This window comes from Erythranthe guttata, chromosome 6 (genome assembly GCF_056151865.1).
Source record: "Erythranthe guttata isolate IM_541 chromosome 6, IM_541, whole genome shotgun sequence".
Classification (NCBI taxonomy): Eukaryota; Viridiplantae; Streptophyta; class Magnoliopsida; order Lamiales; family Phrymaceae; genus Erythranthe; species Erythranthe guttata.
In genome coordinates this window covers 15,723,252-15,745,444 of record NC_142538.1, presented here as the reverse complement: position 1 = coordinate 15,745,444, position 22,193 = coordinate 15,723,252, and the positions used below count along the sequence as shown (strand labels likewise).

At 42.9% G+C, this 22,193-nt stretch overlaps 4 protein-coding genes across 4 annotated transcripts; 1 reads left to right on the top strand and 3 right to left on the bottom strand.

Moving 5' to 3' along the window:
* Positions 1 to 2,660: 2,660 nt before the first annotated feature.
* LOC148770280 (uncharacterized) lies at positions 2,661 to 3,512 on the bottom strand. Its single transcript, XM_088819088.1, has 2 exons — positions 3,098 to 3,512; positions 2,661 to 2,968 (listed from the first exon to the last, which is right to left on the bottom strand). The coding sequence occupies exons 1-2, from the start codon at positions 3,510 to 3,512 to the stop codon at positions 2,661 to 2,663; spliced, it is 723 nt and encodes a 240-aa protein (XP_088675214.1).
* A 2,072-nt stretch (positions 3,513 to 5,584) lies between these two features.
* Positions 5,585 to 7,548, top strand: LOC105958254 (putative E3 ubiquitin-protein ligase ARI5). Its single transcript, XM_088819087.1, has 2 exons — positions 5,585 to 6,111; positions 6,906 to 7,548. The coding sequence occupies exons 1-2, from the start codon at positions 5,585 to 5,587 to the stop codon at positions 7,546 to 7,548; spliced, it is 1,170 nt and encodes a 389-aa protein (XP_088675213.1).
* On the bottom strand, positions 6,697 to 9,925 carry LOC105957328 (putative E3 ubiquitin-protein ligase ARI5). The gene is made up of 2 exons (XM_088819946.1): positions 8,361 to 9,925; positions 6,697 to 7,422 (listed from the first exon to the last, which is right to left on the bottom strand). Exon 1 carries the CDS (start codon positions 9,915 to 9,917, stop codon positions 8,430 to 8,432), a length of 1,488 nt encoding a protein of 495 aa, XP_088676072.1. The 5' UTR covers positions 9,918 to 9,925; the 3' UTR covers positions 6,697 to 7,422; positions 8,361 to 8,429.
* A 9,150-nt stretch (positions 9,926 to 19,075) lies between these two features.
* On the bottom strand, positions 19,076 to 21,833 carry LOC148770279 (uncharacterized). Its single transcript, XM_088819086.1, has 4 exons — positions 21,230 to 21,833; positions 20,919 to 21,176; positions 19,836 to 20,819; positions 19,076 to 19,512 (listed from the first exon to the last, which is right to left on the bottom strand). The coding sequence occupies exons 1-4, from the start codon at positions 21,831 to 21,833 to the stop codon at positions 19,076 to 19,078; spliced, it is 2,283 nt and encodes a 760-aa protein (XP_088675212.1).
* Positions 21,834 to 22,193: the final 360 nt, after the last annotated feature.

Genomic DNA, 22,193 nt, shown 5'->3' with positions numbered 1-22,193 from the left:
CGCACTCAAGATCTGGCGACACTATCTCTACGGTGAAAAGTGTACCATCTACAACGATCATAAGAGTCTGAAATACTTCTTCACTCAAAAGGACTTGAACATGAGGCAACGAAGATGGCTCGAACTAGTCAAAGATTACAACTGCGAGATACTCTACCACCCCGGCAAAGCAAATGTAGTCGCCGACGCACTTAGCCGCAAATCGATTAACACCCTCATAATCCAACCTAACTTGGGAGAATCAATCATATCAGCCCAACAAAACGATCCGCAAATCCTTAAAATTCGCGATAATCACGAATCCAATCCCAACTTCCAAATTTCCGAAGAAGGTCTCATCCGACTCCAAAATCACATTTACGTCCCCGACGATCCCAATGTTCGCCGACTAATCTTAACCGAAGCTCACCAAACCACGTACACTTGCCATCCCGGAGAAACCAAGATGTACCAAGATCTCAAAAGTCTCTACTGGTGGCCTGGAATGAAGAAAGACGTGGCCCGATTCGTCGCCGAATGGCTAGTATGCCAACAAGTCAAAGCGGAACATCAAAGGCCCGGAGGTCTACTTCAACTAAACCTAATCCCCGAATGGAAATGGGAAGCTATCACAATGGACTTTGTGCAAGGATTTCCGAAGACCCAAAGGGGATCCGACGCCATTTGGGTGATCGTTGACCGACTGACCGAAACGGCTCACTTTCTTCCGGTCCGAATGACGTTCAGTTTAGAGAAGCTGACCGAACTATACGTCCGAGAAATAGTCCGACTCCACGGTGTCCCCGTCTCAATTATTACCGACCGAGACCCTCGATTTACGTCCAAATTCTGGAAAAGTTTACACGAAACCCTCAGAACGCGATTAAACTTTAGCACCGCCTATCACGCCCAAACCGATGGCCAATCCGAACGAACTATCAAAACCCTAGAAAATCTTCTCCGCGCTTGCATTTTCGACTTTGGAGGAAATTGGGAATCCCGCCTCCCACTAATCGAATTCACGTACAACAATAGCTTTCACTCATCAATTGGAATGGCACCCTACGAAGCTCTTTACGGCCGCAAGTGTAGAGCCTCGCTTCATTGGGACGAAATTGGCGAAAGAAAATTTCTTGGTCCCGACCTAGTTCAACAAACCATCGAAATAATAAAAAATATCCGAGAGAAAATGCGAAACGCCCAAGATCGGCAACAAAGCTATGCCAACACTCGAAGTAGATATCGTGAATTCAAAGTCGGAGACTCCGCATTCTTAAAAGTGGCGCCTTTCAAAGAAATTATGCGATTTGGGGAAAAGGGAAAATTAGGACCGCGATTTCTTGGCCCATTCGAAATTCTCGACAAAATTGGTACTCGAGCCTATCGACTAGCCTTACCGCCCAACTTATCCAACTTTCACAATGTCTTTCACGTTTCAATGCTTCGAAAATACATTCACAGTCCAGACAATGTATTGAAAACCGAACCGGTCGAACTAAACCCTAACCTTTCCCACGAAGAGAAACCTTCCCAAAAACTTGATTCCAAAACCAAAACCCTTCGCAACCGAAACCTAAACTTTGTTAAAATCCTTTGGCAAAACCATGCACCCGAAGAAGCCACGTGGGAACGAGAAGAGGAAATGCGCGAACTTACCTCGAGTTGTTCAGGTAACAATTTTGGCGACAAAATTTCTTTAAGGGGGGGAGATTGTAACACCCCACCTTTCCAAAACCTGAAAACTCTAAAACCCGAAACTAATTATTCCAACTCGAGAATACTTAGGTAATATTATTACATGATATTACGTGACTTACGTGAATAATTACATGCGTTATTTAATATGGTGATTTCATGATATTTATTTTGTGAAATTCGTGATCATATACACTGATTTGATATTTATTTTGTATCCACTCCAAGCTTCTTGCGGCGTTTTATTTCCGAGACTTCTAGTTGGACACCGATTTGATAGATAGACGGCACAGTCAACAGCTTCGGCGCAAAACTCCTTTCGCAAATTCTTACTTTTCAACATGGACCGAACCATGTTCATTATGGTTCGATTTTTCCTTTCCACGACTCCGTTCTGTTGTGGTGAATAAGGAACGGTAAGTGGCCGGTGAATACCATATTCGTCACAAAATGCCTTGAAATCTTTTGATGTGAACTCGCCACCACGATCGGATCTCATTGCCTTGATCTGATAGTCACTTTGATTCTCGACAAGAGCTTTAAACTTCTTGAATGCGGAAAAGACCTCGGGTTTTTGTTTGAGAAAGTATACCCATGTCTTGCGGCTGTAGTCATCAATGAATAGAAGAAAATATCTATTCATTCCAAACGAGGCAGGTTCGATTGGTCCGCATACATCAGCATGAATTAGCTCCAATGGCAGCTTTGCTCTAGAGATCGATTCCTTTGGAAAACCTTGCCGAAATTGTTTTCCGACAAGACAACCTTCACAAAGTTGATCCGGCTGGTCTATGTTTGGTAATCCCTTCACCATGCGCTTTGATGACATCAACTTTAATCCGTCAAAGTTGATCTGTCCGAGCCTCAAATGCCATAACCAAGATGGGTCTTCAAAACTTGATTTTAAGCACGTTACTTCGTCCTGGTTGACATTCATTATGAACATTCAGTTGCTTGTCATTTTAATATGCGCAACTGGGCTCCAGTCAATATTCATCAAGTATAGACTCCGGTGCTCCAAGTGCATTTTGAAGCCTTTTTTCCAATAATTGGCCTATGCTCAAAATTCTTGCCGCCATGCTCGGAACATAATAAACATCGGAAATAAACTGATGTTTTCCACTTTTTGCTTGAATCGAGATTTTGCCTATACCTTTAAATGGAATCTTTGACATATCAGCAAGAGTGATATCACCGTTCACAGATTCATCGATCTCCACGAACATGCTTTTGTCGCCGCACATGTGATTACTAGCACCTGAATCTAGGTACCATGAAGACTTATTTTCTTCCACTGATGCCTTATACGCCAATAAAAGGGTGTTATCTTATTTTTCTTCTAAAAGATGAGCCTTTTCCTTCTCTTCTTCGGGTCCATTTTGACACTCGTAGGAGTAGTGTCCAAGTCGATGGCAATTATAACACTCTCCATTTTTCCTATTTTGGTGTCGGTTGATGCCTCCCCTGCCACGGCCTCTTGACGAATGGGGCTCGAAATTTGTTTCATTATCATAAAATGTGGTGTAACCACCACGACCTCTACCACGGCCTTGACCGCGACCTCGTCCTCGTCCACAACCTCGGTCGCGACCACGCCAACTCTGGTTACTTGCATCATCATCTTTCCTGATATAGAAACTTAATTTTGCCTGAAGAGCTTGGTCAATAGGCTCTTTCGATCTCCTCTTTATCTTTTCTTCGTGCACTTGTAATTTTCCTGTTAACTCATCGACAGTCATGGTGTCGAGATCGTTGGACTCCTCAATGGCCACAACAACGTGATCGAACTTTGGATCGATCGATCGGAGAATTTTCTCGACGACACGGTTGTCCGACATATTTCACCATTCGTTTGAAGTTGGTTTACCACCGCATGGACTCTTGATACATAGTCAAAAACTAACTCTGTATCCTTCGTTTGTAAGGATTCGAACTCTCCTCTAAGACTTTGGAGACAAACTTTCTTCACCTTATCGATTCATTTAAACGTATTTTGGAGGGTATCCCACGCCCTTTTTGTGGTAGTGGCTTGTGCTATCTTCTCAAAGATATCGTCGGCAACACTAAGTTGGATGAATGAAAGGGCCTTTTGATCTTTCACTCGAGCATCTTTTACGGATTTTTTCTGAGCTTGGCTAAGTGCAGCGAAACGTTCTGGTTCAAAGTATTCTTCTTCGATAGCATCCCACACATCTTGTCCACCAAGATATGCCTTCATTTGGATGCTCCACCTCTCATAGTTGTTCTTCGTGAGTTTTGGAAATGGCATGGCTCCACTCATATTCGCCATTTAAACCACAACTCTAGATACCAGTTTGTTGGAAGGTGGGTTAAAAATATAAATAAAAGAACTATTAGTTTCTAGTGGAGAGGAGATGAACAACTCAACTCAATCAACACTTGTACTCTCAATTTTATTTCTTGTTCACTCAGCTGATTTTCTTCTTACTCCCAAAGTGATGGTGAACACTCCTATTTATACAAGGGATAGGAGAATTCTAGACTAATATAATAAATATTATATTTGACCAAGACTTAGACTTTCTAAATACTCTAGCATATGACTAGACAAATACATTCATGTACATAAAATAGTTACGTATATGAACTTACAATTAACACAATTTAATTATTATTTTGACTCATTTATTCAAGTTTAATTTCCAACAATCTAGCGGTCCAGGTCGAATACAAGGAGCAGCTCAAAAGCTACGATGTGACGTGCGATTGCTCGTCGGGTTTTGCTGGAACTGCAGGGAGGAGAGACATTACCCTGTCGACTGCAGAATCGTCGACAAGTGGACGAAACGGAATACATCTAAAGAAAACAACACTAGGTGGATACGAGCTTTCTGTAAGACGGCACCGAGCCCCGGGTATAAAAGAAACATGGAGAGAAACGAGGGTTGCAGTCACATGATCTGCCCATGCGGGCACGAGTTTTTTTGGGTTTGCCTGAGGCCCTCGATAGAAACACATATGTACTGCAACGCGAACGAGACGAGAAAAGATGAGTGGAGGACTCTGGGGTTGGCTTTGATCTCACTGCCGTCGGTGTGTTGTACGGTGGTGCTGTTGTGATCGGGAGAGGCAGCCTTCTGCAGAAACCGCTAGAATGCCCACTCCGATGAGCTGCAGTTCATCCCCATCATTTTCGAAGATGACGCAGTGACAGCGGCGGACGAAGATTGATTTTTGAGAAAAGCACAAAGAATGAAGAGAAGAAGGAGATCATGATGGGGATGTCTGTATATGTGTGGGTGTGCGAGAAAGAGAGAGAGAGAAAGGGAGAGAGAGAGAAAGAAAGGGAGAGAGAGAACAGAAAAACAGGCCCCACAAAAATTTTAAGGTGAAATGATCAAAAAACCCTTCCATTAAGCATATGCATCGCGCGTGCGCCGGAAAATGGGAAGATTCGCTGGAATATTTCCCCTAGGTGGTTATGTGCATAAAAAAAGTGAGTTTGGGTGTGCCCTTGCAACTTCTTTTAGTTAAGGTGGTAAAGTACAAAAACGGACAAAATCTAGATGGCAAAATGCTATTAACCCAAAAAAAATAAAATTAACTAATTAAACCCTAGGCCGGCCGTGTTGATTTTTATTTTTGATCGAAGAAGGTACGTGTAAATTGCAAGTATAATGCAACAAGGACTCTATTAGGTTATTATTATTATTATCCTTCCATATCTTCATTGCGTCCTGCAAAAACAAAACAAAAGAAATATGGTTTCTGTTTTGCAGGCGGAAGGCCGCCGCCGCCTGAAACACTACACAATCCTCACAGAAGAAAGAATCCCACAGCTACAAGAAAACCACATCTCCCATGTCTGCCGCCTCCTCCCCGTTTCTAAAACCCTAGCATGCACCCTCTTGCACCGCCACAACTGGAGCCTCACCTCGATTTCCGACGGATGGCTCGCCGACGAGGAAAAAGTCCGCCTCTCGCTCGGTCTAGCCCCGCCGCAAGAATCTCTAAATCCACCACGGCACCACCACCAAACAACAACAACAACAACAGCCTCTGCAATATTTGCTTCGAAGAATTCAATGCTAACAACGTCATGTTTTCATGCGCGTGCGGCCACCCCTTCTGCATGGATTGCTGGAGGAGCTACGTATCCATCTCAATCAACAACGGGCCCGCATGCCTTCGCCTCTCCTGCCCGGAACCCAAATGCAAATCCGACGTGGGCCCGGATATAATCGAGCTATTGGCTTCCGAACAAGATAGAGAAAAGTACAACCGGTACCTTTTCCGATCCTACGTGGAGTGCCACACGAACATGAGGTGGTGCCCGGGCGACGGTTGCGATCGTGCGCTCCAGATCCAATCGGTGGAGCGGGAATACTACGACGTGGCGTGCGATTGCTCGCGGGGCTTCTGCTTTAAGTGCATGGATGAGTGCCACCGCCCCGCGGACTGCGAAACGGTGACTCGGTGAGGAAGTGGATCAAGCAACACGAGTCGGAGGAGAACAACAATAAGTGGCTATTGTCGTACACGAAGCCATGCCCCGAGTGCGGTCAGAAGATAGAGAAAAACCACGGCTGCAATCACATCACCTGCCGGGACCCGTGCAAGCACGAGTTTTGCTGGATCTGCCTCACTCCTTGGAAAGAAGGCACACTATGACTGCAACAGGTACGCAAACAAGGGCCCATTATCGTTCCTTCAGTATGTGCTTTTTGATGTACTACGGTGGTTTTTTTTCCAGTGTGTGTTTTCTAGTGTAGTTTTTGTGTAATTCAACCTGAAAAAAACCCTCACACTACACAAAAAATACACACAAAAAACACGCAGTACACCAAAACACACATTGAATAAAAATGCACTACACCGTGAAACCCACACTCGAAATTCAGGGTACTTCTTGTGTAAAACACAGACTACATAAAAAACGTACACAAGAACTACACTTAATTTCCAGTGTGTATTTCATGGTGTAGTGTATTTTATTCAATGTATGTTTTGGTGTAGTGCATGTTTTTTTAAATGTGTGTTTTTTGTGTTGTGCGTGGAGTGTTTATTTTCTATTGTAATTCTTGTGTATTTTTCTCAAATCAATAATATTTTACCGACATATTTATTAATTTTCGTGTATGGTAGCATTATCGCACCCCTATAAAAAAATACATTTACTGCTTAATTTTACCCCGGAAACATAAAATCATTGTTCCGTCACTGGCCAATTGAACTAGTAATAAAATTTACGGGGCGGCATTATTATGCAGGTACGAAGAGGACGAGAGTTTGACGAATACGAGGAAAAAACTGAAGAGGTACATGCATTACTACGAGACATGGGCGGCCAACCACAAGTCGAGGGAAATCACAGCGGGCAACCTCAAGTGGGCGAAAGACGAGCTTATTTGTGTTGTAGCCGAAAACAACCAACAACTACCCGGAGATGGAGTGGAATTGGTGATCGAAGCCTTTGAGCTGATAATGGAAAGCAGGACCGTGTTGAAATGGAGCTACGCGTACGGCTATTACATGCCTTGGCGCGCCAATTCGGCAAAGTTGGCCCTTTTCTTGTTCTTGAAAGGGCAGGCCGAGCGCGTTCTCGAGACGCTTCACCGTTGTGCTGAGAGGGGGGTTGAAAAGTACTCGAAAACCGATTTTCATTTGTACGAATTTAGGGATTTTACAGATGAGCTGAGAGGCTTGACCGATTTGACGAGGAATCACTTTGGGGAGTTGGTTCGAGCGTTGGAGAATAATCTTTCCGAAGTTACTGAAGTTAAGAACCTGTCAAAAAACCACCAGCTCCTTCTAAGAGACGGACGCGCTGAACAAACCCTACGTTTTATATTTACGTTTATTCCGAATCTGCAAAACTTATTACTTATTGCCAATAGTATATATGCATTCTAACTTTTACCTGTGATGCACTCTTAGTACGGGAATATTTCGTAATTAAGTATTCTAGGACAAAAAATTTACTATAGGACAATTAATTACTATTGAAGCTTCACGGAGGGGAGTTGGAGCCTGCTATCTAACTAGTTAGAGTAAGCCTTTGTTAACTTCAGTTGTTAAATTATCAAAGTTGAACTACACTAATTAAGCTATATGATTCCTACAATTAAATTGATTATTAATTTTAATTCTTGTACAGATAATGAAATACAATTAAGCTAACTAAATTATGAACAATTAAGCTTTAAAGGATCTATTACAAAGTTCAAACATATGACTACAATCCTTTTTCTTTTTCTTTTCTTTTTTAATGAAGTCATTTGACAAAATATACCTAGTTAGATGTTTCATTAGTTGAATAGCTCCTAAAATATTTGTTCTAAGATCTATAGTTATGAAGACCATAAATTTCTTTTGAATTTTACTATTATCGGGAATTTGCGAAAATTGGAAATTTATAACGGTGAGAACTGCAACTTGTCCATATAAAAAATATAAATGATAGATGAATTGTAAAAACACAATACATAACCAACATAACATAACCATGTCCTATGTAAGTACATCTTCTATCAAACGGAATCGGAAACTCCGAAATATAATCACACGAAACTCCGAAATATAATCACAGTACGAACTTCAAATAAAATCAATAGACTCCGAAATATAATCACACGAAACTCCGAAATATAATCACACGACTTCAAATAAAATCAACGCATACCAAATATGGACAACGACAAGTCAATGTATATATATTCACCAACCTTCTTCGGGTTGTCTCACTACCTAAGAACTCGACTCCATATGCATGTCAGTTTCACGGAAAGATCGTTCTACAACGCTCTAACCCACTCCTCAAAGTAGTTCCTCGTGACATTTGTCAAATTCACAACCTTCCTCCGAAAACCCACAAAATCCTCCCTATCGAAATCGTTGTTCACGTACATCTCAATATCCTTGTCAGCGCAACGGTGAAGCCTCTCAATATTAACCTCCGCCTGCTCTTGCAAGAACTCAAAAAACTCAATCTTGGTCGCTTTCTTCGTCAAGGACAAGTAGTAACCGTACACGTAGCTCCACTTCAACATGCTCCTGCATTCGACAATCTGCTCCAACGCTTCAATCAAGAACCCGAACTTGACGTAATTGGAATATTCACCCCCCAACTTATCATCGAGCACCGTACGAAGATCCGACACGGCAGTTCGCATGCGCATATGATTCAAAACCCACCCTTCGTAGTGATGTCCGAATTTCGACAAATTTTTCCTCGCACGTGTAAATTTCTTATTGCATTCCTTCTTCTCGTTGCAACTAGCGTGGGTGTGGTTTTCCCACGGTTGTAGGCACAACCAGCAAAATTGTTGTCTGCACGGCTTTCGACAGATCATGTGATTGCAGCCCTGGTCCTTCTCGATGTTAATGCCGCAACCCGGACACGGCTTTGTGAAAGCCATAATCCACGTAGCGGTGTTAATATCCTCCTCCTCGGAACTACTCAGCTCGATCCACTCCGCCGCGGTCTTGCAGTCGACCGGGCGGTGGCACTCCTCCGCACAGTTCCAGCAGAACCTGTGAGAACAATCGCACGCCACGTCGTAGTTCTCCCGCACGCGCGTTTCGATCTGGACCGCGCGGTCGCATCGTGGGGCAGGGCACCACCTCGTGTTCCCGTGGCACTCCACGTAGGATCGGAGAAAGTATCTGTAGTACCTTTCTTTATCTTCATCCGAAGCTAACGAGTCGACTAGTTCCGGGCCCACACTGGATTTGCATCCGGGCTCGGGGCAACTCAAAGACAAGCCACCCGGCCCGTCGTTGATCGAGACCATTATGTAATACTTCCAGCAATTAGAACAGAAGGGATGTCCACATGGGCAAGACAGCATGTTCTCACCACTAATCTCTTCGAAGCAAATATTACAGAGGTTGTTGTTGTTGTCTGGTGGTAGTGGATTTAGCAATTCTTGTTGTGGGAATAGTAATTTTTCCTCGTCGGAGAACCACTTGTCGGAAACGGTGGAGATGCTCCAATTGTGGCGGCGCAGGAGGGTGCATGCTAGGGTTTTAGAAACGGAGAGAAGGCTGCTGACTTGGGAGATGTCGTTGTCTTGTAGCTGCCGGATTCTTTCTTCCGTGAGGATTGTGTAGTGCTTCTGGCGGCGGCGGCTACTGTTTCTGCCGCCGCCGTATTCCGCCAGTTCCTCCTCCTCCTCGCCGGGATCAGTTTCCTCCGCGGCCTCGCTGCCGGAATCATCAATTTCCTCCACATCATCGCCGTACGAATATTCGTCGTGGTAAGAATATTCGTCGGAATCCATGGAAACTGCAAAATAAGAACGAAGGAAGATTATATATAATAACCTAATAGAGTAATAGAGTCCTTCCAGGACACAGTTACCTACTTTGATAAAAAAAGATATCAGGACTTACTATAATTCTAATTCAATAAAGGGGTTTTTGTGGGTAAGTCCCAACCAAGCATGTTTATTATTTTTGGTTTTTATCTACAAAAATTCGATTTTGACCACAAAAATTCAATTTTGATTTTTTTTGGAGCATATTTTAATATGCTCTAATTTTATCATTAACTTAATTTAATCTTAATTTAAAACCAAATTTCATAAATTATCCAATTTTGATCCAAGACTTTTTTTTCAAATTCTTTTTTGCCGCCGGATTCCGGCGTTGATCGGTGGTCAGCTCCGGTCTCCGGCGGGGACTTTTCAAAATCTTTTTTTTTTTATTGTTTTTTTTTTCGGATTTTTTCAGCGGTTTCCGGCGTTGACCGGCGGTGACTTTTTTTTTTTTTTTTTTTTCTTTTCTTTTCTTCCGGATTTTTTGCCAGTCTCTGGCGTTGACTTTGTTAAGTGTTTTTTTAAGTTTCTTTTTTTTTGGTTTTTTTTTTTATGTCTGCCGCTAAACGTTGACCGTAATTGTGCTGTCACTGACAATAAATTAACGTAATTATACTGTGACAGTTAATTAACGTAATTGTACTGCCGTTGACAATACAGTTATGTAATTGTGCTGCCGTTGACAGTAAATTAATGTAATATTATTATTTTTTTTTTTTTGTTTTTTTGTTTTTTTTTTTTTGTTTGATTTGTTGACAAGTCAACGTAATTATATTATTGTCGTTGACAGTAAAATAACTGTAAACACAATATACTGTCAACAACATCAATATTATTATTTTTTTGGGTTTTTTGTTCTGTTTGAGTTATTCACGGAATAACGTAATAATATTACTGTCTATTATTGTATTACTGTAAACACAATAATATTACTGTGGTTGACTGTAATATTACTGTTGTTATAGTAATATTACTGTCAACCACATCAATATTATTATTTTGTTTGGATTTTTTGTTTGTTTGTGTTATTCATGAAGTAACGTAATAATATTACTGTCTATTATTGTTATATTACTGTGGTTGACGGTAATATTACTGTTGTTATAGTAATATTACTGTCACTCACAGTAATATTAATTCTTGTGGTTTTTTATTATGTTTACTGTTGGGTGCTAAATACCAACAGGCAAGTGTACGTATCGCAAACAAGTAGTAAAAGTGGACTTGTGAGAGTCGGATGTCGATCCCACAGGGAATACGCAAATTACCTAATCCTAAGTACCAAATCCTAACAATTATGATTGTTATCCAGCCTACGCAAGGTTGTCAAATTAATTAACTAAATAAATTAAACTAATTAAGAAAGCAGTTAAACACGAGAAAATATCAATATAAAACGGATCTAGGATTTTATCTTCCCCCTATGCGATAATTTTTCACCCAATTAATCTTCTATCATGCAAGTTACGATTCCCGATTATTAACCCAAGACACGAAATTACTCATAACCAGCTGTCGCGTGTATTATAAGTCTATTATTCATAAAAGATTCACTATATGTCAATGCAAACCTAGTATGAATAAAGCATTAAATAACAAGTCTCGTAAACGGCTACCTAAGGTATTATCTATATGTCTACGATAATACATGCAATTAACACACTCATCCAATGAAAACTACTCGAAGGCTCTTCTATCCCTGTTCTAATTATTAAAACGATCTGTCAATCAATTCTAACAATAACAAATAGCAACATAAATTAGCTACGTTCATGCACTAAATAAGATCAAAATAGAAGAAATAATCGAAGAATTAAACTTGCATAAAAGTAGAAAAATAGGTTCGAATTACCACATATGGTTTCAATAAAATCCTAGAATAAAAACTTAGCTACTCATGTTCTCTACGAAAAGCATAATAAAAATATGAAAAACCATAAAAGCTATGAATAAAAATAAAAGGGGAGAACTATGATGAAGATTCGTCAAGTCTTCGTCTTCGTTCTTGTGCTCCTTGATAGCGTGTAGAAAGATAAAAGATAAAGATAGATTCCTAATTGTGTGCTTTTGGCCTTTAAATAGGGTGCAAAAATATAAAAGGGCGGTTTCCTTGTGTAAATAAAATTCCTTCACTGCGCCACTTCGTTCACCCGGACGGCCGTGCGAGAATTACTTCTGAAATCCGGACGGCCGTTCGGTCTTTAATTCTTCAGAGTTTTGATTTTTTTCACTTTTGGCCCACTTTTTCTCCGAATTTGCAGTTTTTACCCCATAAGTTGCCAATTCTTCAATTTGTACCTAAAATACAAATAACAACCATTTTAAGCACCAATTATCGTTAAAACACACCAAAAGCTCCAATTAAAAGGTACAATTAAGTGTAAAAATATACACTTAACATTTACATTTGTTGAACGGTCGACATAGTAATATTACTCTATTACACAATAATAATGAGTTTTGTTGTGTTAATATTACTGTGCTAGAGATTAATATAGCAATATTACTGTGTTAAATTGTATTGTATTTAACAGTAATATAGTTAATATTACTGTCAATCACAACACTAGTATTTAACAGTAATATAGTTAATTTATTGAACGCTGGAATACCTAATAATTTATGCATCATAAAATTAATCGAAGCACTTCTAAACAATTATATTGCTACATTAAGCAAAGTGGAAAGAATATAGTTTTTTAAATGAAGTCAATTATTTACCCTGACAATTCACAATCAAATTGTAACATAATATTTGTACCGTAGCACATGTATATGTTGTGTTTCTTCTTCGTCGGCGTCAGATCTGGCGAGAAAGAGTTTAATGAGAGAAGATCCGGCAAAGAGGGGAGTGGTGATGGGCGGCGATGTCGCTGGAAAGGAGAGTCGCGCAAGGCAGAGGGAAAGCGGCGGCCGGTGACGGTGGAGTGGCGGTGGGCAGCGGTGGCTGACGACGGAGTGCGGTGGGCGGCGGTCGGGCTGTGGTAAAATGAGATTGAAGAGAACGGGAGTTGGGGAGAGAGAGAAAAAAGAAACGGTATTGTTAGGTTAGGGTTTTGCCTAGTATATACATTAAATTGAAACTAAAGGGGTAAAACAGGTATTTTAAATTATCTAGGGGTCTAACAAATTAAGATCATAATTTGGGTTTTTGCCTAGGAAAGAAAATATTATTGGACCTATACATATATATTTCCAAAACTAGGGATGTATCCCTCATTTTCCCTTTCTCTTATCTGTTCTTCCATTTATTTTTATTTTTTTATCTCAAGCATTGAGATGTGAGGACGTACATAAAAAAATTGTTATATGACTGCTTCTTTATTTCTCATCCTATTTATCTTTTTTTTTTGTTTTTTTTTTTTTTTTTTTGCAGATATTTGTGCATAAAGTATCAAGTATGCCTTACTTTTCAAATTTGCACGGATATTTCTGTTTTCACCTATTAATTGTTTATGTTATATTTTTTGGTTAGATGCGATCTTACATGATATTTATGTTTGTGTTTGTGTACTATGTGGATAATTAATATGAATTTTATAATAACAGAACAATATTACTTATGTTACAAAAATTTTTGATGTTTGATGATGCTAAAATATAGCTCATCTGGGGTAGTATAGAAAACGAGTTGGGAGAGCAAAGCTGATCAGTAGCTAGTCAACTTGATGATCCTGAGGTCCCTGCGAAATGAGCACACGTGAACTAAGCCGGGGGTTGATCCGGCGGAAACCCCTCCGACGCTCAAGTCAGATGTACGGAGATAGTAGAGAGAATAACACTCGAGATTGATTGTGAATAATTAGAATGTACCTTAACAAATGAGTAAAACATCAATTTATATATCGGTGATTGGGTTGGGCTTACATTGTTGGGCCCAAGCCTTACTTTGAAGGTGTTTGGGCTTTCGTGTAGTGGGCCTAATTAGTAGATAAATTTGAGGGCCCATTGGGCCAGCCCATTTAGGTATATCATTAAGCCCCCAACTCTCGATTCGAGACGGAGACTTGTGTAGAGGGATCCGGGTCGTGTCGAGAGTTAATTGCGTCGTGGATTGAATTGTTTCCGTTGGTGGTGAATTAATTCCTTAATTTAAATAAGGGATAATTGTATTTATTTGGCAGCGAGGTATATATTTAAGTGTTTTAAATAATATACCAGGACCAGATAAATAGACTCATTTTGCGGTGGAAAGATTTTAACTGCATCTCCTGCGCAATAAATATGGGTATGTACTATTAACTTTTAGGTCTTCTTTGTGTTCTCTTCTTTTATGCTATAGCGGTAGAGTAGAATTTTTTTTTTTTTTTTTTTTTTTTTTGGTTGCTTCTTTGGGGAAAAAGATTTTCTCATGTCGAATCCGGATAATTCGAAACCTTTGCAAATTAAACTTCGAGATCCGGTTGAAGGGGGCAAGAAAACTTTTGGTACCGTGGTTATGGAACGCGAAAAGCCTGTAGCTTCCGGTGCGAAAATCGGATCTGCAGTAGTAGGTTCACGGACTATGGGGAAGGGGTGCAAAGTAAGTGGCTCGGAGACCGGAGTCGGCTCGAGCCGTGTAACCGGGCGTCAAAAGGAGTGTAGGGGCGCGTGTTTCAATGCAGAGATGGAGCCGAGTGAAGCCGTGGAGCCGACGGCTTGCACCTGGACCGAGGAGGGGAGGGAGAGAGAGAGCAGGCCACGTGGGCCTGCTGCTGTCGGCCGCGCGTCAGGTTTGGGGGAACGCGCGCGCGGGATTGGGCCGTGACCCGACGCGCGCGTGCCGGTAGGTAGGGGGGAAGTGCTGACGCGCGCGCGCTGCCCAATGACAGGGCGCGTGCGCGCACGTCGATGATGGGCGGTGGTGCTGGAAACGCGCGCGTGCTGCCTATTGAGGGCGCGCATACGCGCGCGTCGCTGGGAGGTCTTTTGGCGCGTGAGCGCGCGTCGGGGGGGGGGGGGGGGGGGGGGGGGGGGGTTAACGCGCGTGAAGGTGCGCCAACCAAGGGGACGCGCGCGCGTGAGGGAGCGTCCGTAGCTCGTTTTCGGAGCGGTTCGTTCGATCGGGTTGGGCGCAGCGAGGGGTGTATTGATGTCGAAGATGGTGTAAATGTGCGGAGTTCCGTGAGGCGAGAAATCATTGAATCTTGGAGTGATGATGTAGAAGTGAGTAATAATGTTAATTATTGCCTTACTGTTGATGAAATGGATTCCAGTAGACGTCGTTTTGGGCGTCAAGTTGTGGATTTTGGGAGTGACAACGATGATTCGAACCGAGTACCTTTGGCGAGTGATCATGCGGTGCCTAGTAGTGAAGTTGAGCCGACAGATGAAGAGAAGGAGGAAGATGATATTCCTCCGGGTGACGTTGGGATTGATACGAGGAGGCAAAAGAAAAATAAGCCAATTAATTTGGACTTAGTCAATTTTGAAAGTGTATTGACGGAAGAGCATTTGCATTCTATTCGTCGTTTATCTGGGGCGCCAAGTAATGTCGAGTTGTTGTTGCCTCAGAAGGGCGACCGTTTGTACTCGCCACCCGATGGGTTTCATACGGTATTTTTGGGGTACTTGACGTGTACATCTCAGATTACTCCGCATCCGACCTTGTTGAAGGTTTGCGAGGAATTCAAGATAGGGTATAGTCAACTCACTCCCACTGCTGTTCTGATGTTTGAGGCGTTTCACTATAGAGTGGTTTGAGTAGGTCTTCCAGTTACTGTGAGTTTGTTTAAGGCGTTGTTTACGTTACATCGGCCCAATAAGATGCCTTTCTTTTGTTTCCATCCTCGCGTTCCCTACCAATTCGTAAAGAGTGTGAAGTTATCCTTGGGGGAATGGAAGACCCATTTTTTTTTATATGAGGGCTCCCACTTTCGACGTCCCTGTAGTATGGAACCCTACGTGCGAGAGTTTCAAGATGACTGCGAATATGGCGAAGAGGATTGAAGAGTCTAGGTTGTGTGATGTGGAGTTTGACCCGAGGGTTTTGATACCAAAGGCGAAGGGTCAGCACCGTATACCCTTTTGTTGCATTGACTTGTGTCTTTTTTTTTTTTTTTTTTTAGCTGGTAGCGACTTGGAGATATCTCATGGAGCACGGTAGGAATGTGGAAACTAGGAAGGAAGAGGAGCGAGTTTGAAGTCAGACGCGTGAGGATGAACTTCTAAGCCAGTTGGAGATAGCGCGGTCCGATCTTGCTCAACGGACGGAAGAGCTTGCTCAAAGGATAGAGGAGCTTGCTCAAAGGACAGAAGAGCTCGAGGTTATCCGAGGTGATGCGAAGGCGTATAAAGATGATGTTCATAAGCTGAACGAGTGATATGACCAGCTCAAGGGGAAATACGAAGTCGAGAAGGCGACTGGGAAGAGGTTCCTCACGACATCAGGTGGTGCGGCTTATAGGGAGTCCATCATGGAGGAAACCAAGCTTAGCTTCCGAGGTAGTGATGAGTGTGCTGCTATGATTGAGGAGCATGCGTTGGCTGTGGTCTATAAGCCATTAGAGCGTGTTTGTCGCAAATATCTTCGCGATGCGGGTGGTATCAGTGAGAAGGTGATTCGAGGGATGGAGGCTGGTATCTCCGATGAAGAGGATGATGAGGTAAATGTCGACGAAACAGGCACAAAGCTTGTGGATGATATGGTTGCTGATGATCCCACTATGGGGGCGTCTTCCGCCTGCGGTGGGGGACTTTAGATTTATTTGCTAGGATGGTTGAACTCATTTTTTTTTTATGGATTCTTAGTTTATTTTTATAGCTGATGTAGACGGGTATGTCCTCTATTATTTCGTTTGAATTTCTTCCTTGTTTGACATTTGAAGTTTGATATCTTGAATAATTTATTTTGACATTGTCAAAGGTTAATGCGCTGCTTATATGTATTTACATTTAGCATTGTACGCGATGTAATTGAGGAGGGGATCAGTCTCCCAAGGTTTTTGTTAAGGGTCGTGCCCTTTGTTCGGACCGCTTGGGTGTTAAATATATTTGTCCATGGCCACGTTTTAAAATTAACACCTCGTGAAACAAATAAAGGGACTTAGATAATCCAGCTGGCCAGGCTATATGGATTATCTAAATCTCTCTAAGTGTTTTTAGGGTGGTATTGAATTAGACTCATGATAAGAGGTAATTTGTATCGATGTAAAGGCACAGAGAGTAAAACGAAAATTGTGATTTATTCGATGATAGCAAAGGAGAATTGTTACAAGCCTATGTGAGGCGAATTTAAATAAATAGCTATTGCGATAGGCCTACGTGAGGCGAAGGTAACTAACTACTGCTAAAGCAAATAAATTGTCTTGATAAAAATTCTTCTAAGTGATTGTGTGGCACTTATTCTTCTTCCACGTCTTCCTTGTACTCGTTCGTTTCACTGTGTTGATGGTAGATGGAATTCTTTTAGCGTCACTATGCCTGTAAAGTATAATTGAGAAAAAGGAAAATTTGTTTACACACTTGTATTGAATACTTAGTAATTAAAGATGTAGTGATGTGTGCTACACTTTTACGTACCCTATTGCGGGGATTGTTTTTCTTCCTCGCTTTTCGAGATATGAAATCAACTCGTGAGTTGTTGCGAGTTGCTGTGTGATCATGCCTGCTAGCGGAATTATTTTTTTATGTTAGTAAGAGTAAATATGAGCATCCGTGTGTTGAATTATAGTGGAAGTATAGTTACCCTTGGCGATGTGGTGTGGAGTATCCTTGCTCTTTGGGCCATTGATTGAGTCATATGCATCCCCTCGTAATAGGTTCTCAATCTGTAAGAAGATGACGAGACGTGATTATGAATTGTTGATGTAAGTTAAATTACTAGCCCCCCAGTTTAGGTGGGACGTTACGAACCTCGTTATGAAGTAAAAAATTTCCAAGCATGCATATACAGTTTTGCGAGACGAGTGTCGTGGAAGGTCGCGGAGCCTGCTGGGGTAATGATTTGTAAGTAATTTTTATATAGGAAGGGTATAGGTGGCGACTTCAACGGATCTTAATAGCGGTAGATGTATACCTTAAGCGTAGAACCGTTTGAGGTTCCCTATATTCTAACTTCTGGGTATAGGGCGTCCGTCAGTGTTCTCGAGGCGATATGCTCCAGTGTTGACAACTTTGGTGATTTTATATGGTCCTTCCCACTTTGGATCGAGTTTACCAATGGGGTGAGAGGCTTCAACTTTTCGGAGGACTAGATCTCCAACTTGAAAGGATCGAGGGCGGACCTTTGAGTTATATGCCTTGGCGATGCGTGATTTATACATCTGTTGCCGGATGCATGCGATCTCTCGTAGCTCATCTACGAGGTCTAGGCTTCCTCGCATAGCTTCTTCATTAGCTGCTGGATCATAATTGGTGACTCTCCAAGATGGTCACCTATTTCAACGGGTGCGATAGCCTCTGTGCCGAAAGCTAGATTAAAAGGCGACTCTTCGGTTGCTGCTCGTGGGGTCGTGCGATAAGCCCATAGGGCGTTAGGCATTCTTCCACCCACTTCCCTTTGGCACTTCCAAGCCTTGTCTTAAGGTGTTGGAGTATGGTGCGATTTGTAATCTCCGTCTGGCCGTTAGCTTGTGGATTTGCTACGGATGTGAAGAACTGTTTGATGTCCAAGCTGAGGCACCAATTCTTTACTTTGTCACCGCAAAATTGGGTTCCGTTATCTGAGATAATGGAACGTGGGATTCCAAAGCGATACACGATGTTCTTCCATAGGAATTGGATGACTTCTTCTTCTCGGATGCGTGCTAAGGGTTCAGCTTCCACCCATTTGGTGAAGTAATCCACTACGACAATGAGGAATTTGCGCCCTCCCGTGGCAGGTGGGAATGGTCCAACTAAATCCATTCCCCATTGGGCGAAAGGGATGGGACTGTCAATTGGTTACATTAATGCCGCTGGCAGGTGAGGAATATTGGCATGCTCTTGGCAAGGCTTACACCTCCAGACTAATCTATTTGCGTCCTCATGCATCGTTGGCCAATAGTAACCTTGCCTCAGTACTTTGAGAACTAAGGTTCTCCCGCTCAAGTGATTTCCGCAGATACCTTCATGTACTTCTCTAAGTACGTAATTCGTTGTGGTCGGGTCGAGGCACTTGAGATAGGGGAATGAGAAACCTCGTTTGTATAATTCTTCTCCCACTATGAGTCTATGACGAAGCGAGCGGCTCTTGTTTTCAACTTTCGTTCTTCAGTGAGGTCGGTTGGGAGTTCTCCCTTCTTGAGATAGTTTATGATTGGAGTGAACCAGCATGGTTCATCTTCCTCATTGTACTGTACTTCACCTGTTGAAAGTATCTCCGGTTGAGGTGAGGTGAGTAGCGTCACCTTCCGACTTCCAATGTCTGCCATGGAGCTTCCAAGCCTAGCCAATTTGTCCGCATGAACGTTACTGGAACGAGGTACTTGTTTAATTTCGTAGCTCTCGAACTTGGATAACAGATTGTGCGTGAGCGCTAAGTATTTGGCCATGGCGTCTTCTTTGGCCTCGTAAACTCCGAGTACTTGGTTAACGACGAGCTGAGAGTCGCTTTGGATTAAGAGCTTACGCGCTCCAGCTGCTAAGGCGAGGCGGATTCCTGCTATCAGTGCTTCGTATTCAGCAACGTTGTTTGAGGTTGCGAATTCAAATCGTTGAGAATATTCGAACTCGTCTCCCTCAGGGTTCGTTAGGACGATACCCGCTCCACCTCATGTGGCAGTGGAAGATCCATCGACGCTGACGGACCAAGTATGTAGAGAAGTGTTTTCTTCTACTGAGGTCATTTCGACTAGAAAGTCAGCCAATACTTGTGCTTTGATAGCGGGGCGGGGTTTGAATTCCACCCCATATTCACTTAGCTCTATTGCCCATTTTGCTAATCGCCCGGATGTTTCGGGACTCTTTAGTATTTGCTTCAACGGATAATTGGTGAGAACCACACTCGGTGTGACTGGAAATAAGGTCGAAGCTTCCGAGCTGCGTTGATGAGGGCGAGAGCGAGTTTCTCCATGTTGGTATAGCGTTGTTCGGCTCCTTGGAGGGCGCAACTTATGTAGTATATGGGTTGGTGGCCTTTTTCTCCATCTCGGATGAGGACTGCGCTGACGGCATCTGCTGAGGTAGCTAAGTATAGTAGAAGGGTGTCTCCGGGTTGAGGTTTTGTGAGCAAGGGTGGTGATGCGAGATATGACATTAGCTCAGTGAAGGCTTTTTGACATGCCTCATCCCACTCGAACTTTTTTCCTCCCCTTAAAATCTTGAAGAAGGGGAGAGCCTTGTCTGCTGATCTAGAAATGAACCTATTTAGAGATGCCAAACAGCCATTAAGCTGTTGGACTTTCTTGATAGATGTTGGTGGAGCCATTGAGGTGATCGCTTCGATTTTAGCGGGGTTAGATTCAATTCCCCGCTGTGAGATCATATATCCCAAAAATTTGCCTCCCCGAACTCCGAACGAGCATTTGAGGGGGTTGAGTTTCATCTTATATCTTCGTAAGGTGGTGAAACACTGATCTAAGTCGGTTAAGTGGTCTGATGTCTTGACACTTTTGACGAGCATGTCGTCGATGTACACCTCCATATTTTTACCGATCTCATCTGCGAACATTGTGTTCACTAGACGTTGGTATGTGGCTCCTGCGTTTTTTAAACCGAAGGGCATGACCTGATAGTAGTAGATGCCTTGGTCAGTGATGAAACTAGCCCTCTCTTGATCCTCTGGCGCGAGTAAGATCTGGTTATACCCTTGGTATGCATCGAGGAAGCTGAGGAACTCGCACCCCGAGGTCGAATCGATGAGCTGATCGATTCTGGGTAGAGGAAATGGGTCCTTAGGACAAGCTTTGTTAAGGTCAGTGAAGTCTACGCATAATCTCCACTTGCCACCCGGCTTGGGAACGAGTACTACATTCGACAGCCATTCAGGATACTAAACTGGTCGTATGTGGCCCGCTTCAAGGAGTTTTGCCACTTCCGTTTTGATATGCTTGTTGCGTTCGGGACCAAAGGTCCGTTTCCTTTGTTTGACTGGCTTCAACCTCTTGTCGACGTTGAGCCGATGTAGAGCTACCTGAGGAGGAATGCCCGACAAATATTGGGCTTTCCATGCGAACACATCTCCATTGTGTCGCAGGAAGTTGATTAGCTGCTGCTCCGTGGTTGGATCTAAATCAGATCCTATTCGTATGAGCTTGGAAGTATCTCCGGGAGTGAGCTCTATGAGCTTAAGCTCTTCGACGGCCGCTAGCTTGATGCTGTCATCTGGTACACTGATAAGGATTTCTTTATTATCTTCAATGATCGCGTTGACCCACTTCTGTTTGTCGGATTTTTGGGTGTCGTCTCCCCTTCCGGGTGGTTTAGGCTTCTTGGAGGGTTCTCGTAGGGCCCTTGCATAGCTCTACCTCGGGCGAGACGTCTATCTCCAAGTACTTCCCCCATTCCATAGAGAGTAGGGAACTTCCACTTCTGATGGTAGGAGGAAGGCACTGATTTGAATGTATGGATTGCTGGCCTCCCTAGAATGATGTTGTAGGGGGATGGCTTGTCGACGAAGAGGAATTTGATTAGTTTTGTGATTCGACAAGGGTCTTCCCCTAAAGAAACGGACAGCTCCACTTCTCCCATGGACAAAATGCCTTCTCCTGTGAATCCTTTCAGGGGTGTAGAGATGGGATTAAAACGGGCATTATCTATGCCCAGCTGCTTAAAAGCGTGGAGGTACATTATGTCAGCTGAGCTCCCACCGTCCACTAATATCTTCTTGACCAAGAAGTTGGCCACCGTTGTTGTTACTACCAACGCATCGACATGATCTTCATCTGGACCTTCAAAATCGGAGGAGTTGAAGACTATGCTATGATCAGGTCTTCGTATTTGATAGATGCGTGCGGATGGAGAAGCACGTTCTTGATTCATGCGTGCTGATCGAGCGAGGGTGCGTCTTGCATTTTATGAATCGCCTCTCGCTGGTCCTCCGGAGATAAAGGAGATGATTCCCCGGGTAGGTTGGTTATCGTTGTTATCTAGGTCGCGTCGATGACCCCCCTCCTCTCGTCTTTGCTGTTGGTCTCGATTGTTTTCTCGGCGTGGAGGATCATCACGGCGTTTATTTCGAGGCTTATCAATGTATTCGCCTAAGTGGCCTTGCTTGATCAGCCTCTCAATCGCTACTTTGAGTTGCGCACATTCCTCAGTAGTATGTCCTCTATCTTTGTGAAATCGACAATAGCGATCCGATTTTTCTCGCTTTGCATTTTGCTGCATAGGACGTGGAGG